Genomic DNA, 7,500 nt, shown 5'->3' on the forward strand with positions numbered 1-7,500 from the left:
CACCTACTCAGGAGATCGACAGGAATCGATTGGAAAATCACGGCGCTCTTTCTCGAAGTAAAGCTACGGCAGTCTTTGAAGAAATATCGGACGAAGCTAAATATGTCAAATATGATATTCGTGATAAGAAGCAAAATAATCTACTTGCAAACAGTGCTAATCAAACAGCCGGGCCATAATAACACAACTTAAGGTGCCTTTCATAAACAGGCGTGAAGCAAGGAAAGGCTGAGAGCCTGAAAAGAGAACGGCAAATGTACAAATGTGACGAACCTTGGAAGTCATGTAGGCCCGTCAACCCCATTTTACACTCGGACCGCCGCCATATCGCATTTCTTATCTGCGTCAGTAACATTCGAGTGTTAACACAACTTGTCAAAATTGACCAATCAGAGGGTATACCTGATCCTGGTATACTGGCATTTGTTAAGTTTGCCCACAGGAGTTCTTTCGGTTTCCCTTGCCGTGCTTCTCCCCTATCTTTTCCCTCGCCGTTTTTCGCGCTGCGCCTAATTAACTGAATGCCTGGAAGAGGCTATCTATTCTCACATCCTCCATCTAACGTTCGCTTTACAATCTCCGTAGGCAGTTAATCTGCCTGTATCAAGTTGATTAATAGCCACTTATGGATTTCATTAATTTGTATTCAGTCTATGTTAAGTGAGCAGTTCTCATGGTTTATCGCAAATCTGATTGACACTGCTCATCGTTGTTCTTGACTGAAAGATCACGATCCCCAGACAGGGAAAATGATTGTTTATTTTTTAACTTTTGAAAAATAGAATTGTAAGCATTTATAGACTGCTCAGTTGCCTTCGTTTTCTGTATGCTGTAGCCAACTCGGTCTCCCGTACGAGTCACCAAATTCTCAGATGACCGGCATTTTTATCTTGGAAAATATTATTTTCCAAGCTGTAGGTGTGGAGCAACTTCACTCCTTCACTCACTTCTTGTTTAGTTTGGTATCTCTGCTATCTCAATCAGTGAAATCTTCATTTGTAGCAGCTTACAAGCTTACACTTACAATATAATGTTGGTGTTATGTACTTATCTTTTCACATACGGCAGCAATTAACTTTTGAAAAGCTAGGATGAAGCTTAAACCAGTCTGGCCTCTTTGCATCCTGGTAGTCCTCGCCATGTGTACTTTTGGAGAAGGTAAGTATTAGTAGATAGTTACTTCAGGGCTTCCACAGACTAAACATTTAGTTGTCGACAACTATTTTTTATCGACAACTAAATGTTATCGACAACTAGTTGTGTCCAATGCGAGCATTCCACACATTGGGGTGTTAGTTGACGACCACTAAGTCAGGCCAGCGAGAGCTTGGGATCTAACGTTCCCCACGCATGCTCAGATGTGTTTCACGTTTCCATAGTTGTCGACAACTAAACCAATGATTCCCACACGCGAGTAGGACGGTGAAAACGAAGTTGTCGACAGCTATACCAATGATTCCCACACGCTAGAAGAACGGTCAAAACAAAGTTGTCGACCACTAAAGCAGTTTCCCTTTTCGAAAAGGGAAACTGCTTAGTTGTCGACAACTACTGAAAAATTTAGCGTTTAGTTTGTCGACAACTCATCTCACACACTACGTTTCGTAGTTGTAATAACATTTAGAAGTCGATACCAAATATAGTTGTCGACTACTAAATGTCTAGTCCGTGGAGGCCCCTTACTCCGGTTAAGCTCTTAGGGTTTCATGTAAATTCATAGTGATTTTCCTTGATTGATTGCTTTTTTTACCTTAATTGAGGACCCTACTGTAAGCCACTTTGTGATGTAGTCATCCTCATTGAAAATTAATTTTAAGAAAAGAGAAAGAGGAAGCAAAAGTCATGACACGCGTCGGAGCTTTGAGAGCACTTGATAGATATAAGTGTTGTCAAATGGCCATAAATAATGACGGCACAATGATTATATACTTTGTGATATAGATCAGATTTGACGCGCTTCGACCAACATAACGCGTTTTTCGGTATATATTTATTCATATCAGTTCAAGGCAGTAGGCCATGTTCGATATATCAATATTCTTACATGGCTCCGAGGCTTTCAGGACAAACTTCTACATTTGGTGGTGTTTTCTTTGTATCCAAGTCTCTTTTGGGATTTGAGATAAAAAGGAAACTAAACAAATTTGCAATTTTGTTGTGAAAGCCTTGGAGCCATGTTAGAATTTTAATATACAGAACGTGGCTTATTGCAGCGTACGCAGAATCAAAACTGCCGTTTTAATTGTTTATAGACGCGAATTATGTAGTTTTATCTCAAGTTTGTCAGCTTTTTTTATCGGAGGAAACTTACTCCACCTTCCAAGGACACTCCAACTCTTCTCAATCAACATTTCACAACACTCAGTAAAAAAAGCTGTTTATAATCACGGAAAACATCGATGATTTAATATGCAATAATAATTGCTTTGTGTTCGCGCGTTTTGAAAAATACTCGCACTTATTTTAGGCTTAACCCGAAGCTCGCAAAACAGTCGAATAAGATGTATTGTAATTTTGCAAATCATTTTTGGGGGCCTCGAGGTGAGTGGATAGTAAGTAGTCTTAGACGAAAATGATAAACTTTTCATATTAAAATTCCCCAGCATTGGTGTTTATTATTTAAAACTGAAATGTATATATATTTACCACCAGATATTGAGGAGAATGAAGACGCCTTTGTGTCCAGCGCAGAGCCTGGGTCGGGAAGTGATTCCGGAAGTGGAGAGATATTGACCGAAGAAGACCAGCAAATCCGTAAAATACTTGATCTGCAGAGGTCAATACCATACAAAAAACGTAAGAATACCGTCATATGACCCTGTCAATCAGCGGCGTAGCTAGGGAGGTCCTGAGGTGTTCGTGACCCTGCCCCCATTTTGTAAGTTTTTTTTAAGCAAACAACCCACTACAGGTGGCGAAAATGGCATGACAATCTGGGGAGTACCCTCACTTGGACAAAGTGTGACCCCCCCCCCCCCCCAATTGAAAACTCCTGGCTACGCCCCTGTCGATCATAAGAAATCAATAAACTAAGGACAAAAAGGATGTTAAATGGAAATATCGCAAATAATAGCGGACTTGCACGTTATCGTCAATTGACTACAACTACCAGAATTCCTTTCGGTTTTTCTTTATCATTTGAATTTTGAAGTCCCAGTGGGGTTTAAATAACATAATTAGCATAAGAAACAGAAAAGGTGAAGGATTCTGGTAGTTGTAGTCAAACGACACCATCATGCAAATTGCCTGTTAGTGAAACATTGATGCACGCCAAAATGCGGGATTTTTGTGGTAGTTTAAAAGTTTAAAAAGGTTTTGTCTTGTAAATCCTCTTTATCTTAGCTACCTTAAATGGCCATGAAAAGCTACATTTTAATATCAGCGGTCATGGTAGAAACGGGAGTCATAGTCATTTTATCATGTTTTTGCGGTGCTTTGGTTATTATCATTATTATAGTGCGCATGGAAGAGCAACTCCGACAGTCAGTGAAAAAACAATGATGTGGATGAACAGTGGCTGAAAAATTGTGGGTGGGCTCCAAACGTGACCCTTCGGATTTCTTGGTCTTGTGAAATTACAAAGACTTCTATTTTTGTTTCTGACATGACCGACCAGTCAATGAAGAAGACGGAAGTAATCACCGCGACCTTGAATACACCGACTTAGGGAAGTGAAATGACGATAAGTCTGCATTATCGGGAGGTTTGCAGTGGGAGATCTAGGGAAGGAGCCAGGGGCTCCCGGCTCCTTGGGTAAAGAAAACAATCACCGAGGGAAGAAAAGCCGGCAGGGTAAGCAAAACAAAACCTGGCTCCCCCCTCAGCTCAAGGTCTGGATCCGCCACTGGTTCGAAAACTCGAAGGTTCGACAATTTGGGATTTCGCTGTACATTTTCAATGACACTGTATTGCAGTATCATCAAGCAGTGTCTTTTTTATATTTGTAGTTTACAATATCGACATATGCAAAGATAACCCAGACGTAGACTGTGAAGGCAAAACCGAGGAAGAATGTCTAGCAGATTTTGAAAATATGGCAAGGGATTGCCCGTTTTCATGCCACTTCTGTGAGAAGAAAGGAGGTTAGTGAAATAAGTCGTGGGTCAGGAACAGGTTACTGGTGTGATAAGTGTTACGGAATAAACCGCCAATTAGTTTAACAAGACATGACAGGCGGTTTAATATTGGACATTAATAATTCTTACAATGAATCATTAATTAAATTAAACCTCCACGTATTATTAAGACGATTTTCACGGGACCTTCGCGCAATAATGGCAAGAAATATAGTTACCAAATAAACCTCGTGGCATGGTAATATTTTGAATACAGGTAAGAAGAACTTAACGAGACTTAAGCTCTCAAGCTGACCCCGCGAGAGAAAATTGAACTTGAACGTCTATATTTCAATTGAAACAGAAGTTCCGCGTTAGTCGAAAACACAATAACACACGCTTTAAGCATTTTTATGAGGTTTAACATTAACTTTCTCGAGAACGCTTGAGAATTTAATCGGGAGGTTACTTAGAGAAATGATCTAAAGTGAGTTGTTTTAAATAGTATTCCAAAAGTTACCGTGCTATGAGTAGATTTTTAGTAAATAATTTTTGCACTTATTGCTCGAACTTTGATTTTCTTTGGGGGAAACATTCAAAGCTACAGGTAAGATCTTAAAGACCCAGTATTGACCGATATGAATTTTACGTGTCTGTTATGATTTTTGTGTATGTGACCCCGAGGTTTCTATTGTTTTCCAATGCTGCACAGTGCGCAATGCATCATGGTCAAAACTGGGTATTTAAATGGTGTCAAATTTTTTATCGTTCAAATAATAGTTCTAATATTTATGAAGTGAAAGAACTGCACATTGACTCCTTCTGAACTTGGTTCTTAATCGATGCCCTCACGATATGAGATAGAATGTTTCATTTACTTTAAATGTAGCGTGGTGAGATTTTTCTGAGGACAGAGTGAGTGCGGAGCATCATGCATGGGTAACAAGTTTTACTGTGTAAGGGAGTAAGTTTTTGTGGGAACGTTTCAGTAAAGAAACTTTAAATTGATGGAACTATTGGATTACTGTGCAATGACCAAAAACTCGGTGGAGAGTATTTTCGCATGGTGACCTTAGTCCTCTTTAGTGTTCCTGGGGCCTATTTCGCGGAGGTCCCGGAAAGTTTTTGCACCCGAAAAGCCATGGCAAAATCTGAAACCTTATGATTACAGAGCTGTTTTATTCACATAATCTTAACACGAACAGAGGTTCTCTTCATACAAGAAGTCTCACGCGTGTACATTGCTCCCTTTTTAGTTACAGATTAACCAAAAATGGCTTTGCGGGTCAGGAAAGCCTCCGGGGCTTTCGAGAAACGGGCCCCAGGCAATTTAAATATTAACGAGAAACGAGTGAGCTTGCGAATGAATGAGCAGATATTTATCACTCTCAACAACCTCATATTACATGTATTTATTACTTTCGTTTTCAGGAGGTACTAAGAAATGCATGGATCTTGATGATAATTGCGGAGATTATTTCCCCAATGAGCAGGATAAGAAACGGTGTCAGCGGCAACCCGATTACATGAAGCAGAACTGCAAGAAATCCTGCGAGTTTTGTGGCCCAGGTAGAAATAACTGCGTCATTTTAATCTAGATTACGACCATGATCATGTTACAACACATTTTTTCAATTTGATAAGATATGCAAGGTATGCTGCAGCTCTATGACAAGAGATGAAGCAGTGATGGCGCAGTGGTGAGAGCGCTCGCCTCCCACCAATGTGGTCCGGAATCGGTTCCGGTCCCGCGCCATACGTGGCTCCAAGGGTTTTTCTCTGGTTTTCCTCCCTCCTGAAGAGCAAACATATCCAATTTCCAATTCAGTCAGGATAGAGGACCTCCATGAAAACCAACAAAGGTTGAAGTACCTTCTTCTCCAAATATCTAATACATTTTTTCTTATATAGAAAAATATATAGATATTTGTATTTTCCGGTTGGGAGGTCCGTATAATGAAAAACTGTGTGGGCAGCATTCAAGTCCAAGGTCATAGTTTTTCACAATATGGACCAACCCTAAGCCGGTGAATAACCTATTAATTTTTTCACTCTCTCTCTCAAACCACATCGCGCGCGCGCGCTACCATAACCGTGGGCAGAGATAAGAAAATCCGGACCAATCAGATTGCAGGATTCGTTACTATGGCCTCTTGGAAAAAATATATTATATCACCGAACATCGTAAGCTCAGTCTGTGAAAATTACTCTGCCCGCGTTGCATCCGAGTTTCTATCCTCAAGAAAAATGGGCTAGTAACCGTGAAGGATTGGTTCGTAGCATTACCCATCAAAACTGCAAAGACGATTCGTTGACAACTTAAAAGTTAGGCGAATTCTGAAGATTCATTTGTATTCTTGCTTATTGACAATCATAATACACGTTATGAAATTTGGAAAAAACATGCATAAGATGGAAAGAATTGCAATATCATTTACCGAGATGGCAGTGCGATTTTGCATAAGTTCCACGTTGATTAAGCCGCCGCATTCGGAAAATTGCCTCGCCGTCCGTTCTATCAGTGACATTTTATAATTTATTATCAGCTGTGAATTCAGTTGTACCTATAAAGCGTCTAGTTTTGCCTTTTGTCATTTCGTTGTCAAATCTCATCCTCTTCTAATGACACTTACTAAATACAACGATACAGGTCTGGAATATAAGTGATATTAACACTGCGGTAAAATATGGCGTAAAAACGTAAAATTTGTGCCTTTTCTGTTTTTCTTTTTTTCAGAATCCGATTACACAGATAACCATGCGGTTTGTCCAGAATGGGGAAAGATGGGTTATTGTGCAACGAACAACGACATAAGAGAAACATGTCCTCACAGTTGCGAGAAGTACCAAAATACCCCAGCAGCTCCACAAAGATATCCATATCCTATTAAAGCTCTACATCCCTATCAGTACCAGTCCGGGCAATACCCGATACCCGTCCCACCACCCTCATATCCATACCCTTATCCTGCTCCATATCCATCGCCATACCCCTCCCCATACCCCTCCCCATATCCCTCGCCATACCCCTCCCCATATCCCTCCCCATACCCCTCCCCGTATCCCTACCCACACCCCTCCCCGTATCCCTACCCGTACCCCTCCCCATATCCGACTCCTTCACCTACTCCGGCTCCATCACCACAGGTAAGCAATCTGTAAAGCAACGATATATTTATTCTTTTATTTCTTTAGTTTTTTATCTATGTTAATATTATAAGATTAATTTAATTATTTGTAATTTTTGTTGGAGGACCCTTCTGTAACGTGCGACAAAGGTATCCTCTATAGAGATTTACTCTATCGTTACTCTACCAAGCTTATTTCTCTTTGTTTGTCAATTATGGTCTTCCCCTACTTTTCCTCGCTTAGTCGAGCTTTTAGAGTTAGTGTTTCAGAGACACAACACGAAATCACTCTAGAATATACAAAAGTGTTTTTGTAA

At 40.3% G+C, this 7,500-nt stretch overlaps 1 protein-coding gene across 3 annotated transcripts in view; it reads left to right on the forward strand.

Annotated features, from left to right (window-relative positions):
- LOC145486083 (uncharacterized) overlaps window positions 1-7,500 on the forward strand; it is a 12,651-nt gene that overhangs the window by 1,262 nt on the left and 3,889 nt on the right. For 2 of the 3 annotated variants that reach the window (XR_014049247.1, XM_081464791.1), the window contains exons 2-6: window positions 1,069-1,158; window positions 2,653-2,796; window positions 3,948-4,082; window positions 5,487-5,624; window positions 6,793-7,202. Coding sequence is in view for 2 of the 3 variants with exons in the window: in XM_081464791.1 (XP_081320917.1) it covers window positions 1,092-1,158; window positions 2,653-2,796; window positions 3,948-4,082; window positions 5,487-5,624; window positions 6,793-7,202 (894 nt within the window). In the remaining variant the exon portion in view is untranslated. Of the gene's footprint in view, window positions 1-1,020; window positions 1,159-2,652; window positions 2,797-3,947; window positions 4,083-5,486; window positions 5,625-6,792; window positions 7,203-7,500 lie in introns of those variants that run through there. The other variant, XM_081464792.1, reaches the window with a different exon arrangement.

This window comes from Orbicella franksi, chromosome 4 (genome assembly GCF_964199315.1).
Source record: "Orbicella franksi chromosome 4, jaOrbFran1.1, whole genome shotgun sequence".
NCBI classification, from domain to species: domain Eukaryota; kingdom Metazoa; phylum Cnidaria; class Anthozoa; order Scleractinia; family Merulinidae; genus Orbicella; species Orbicella franksi.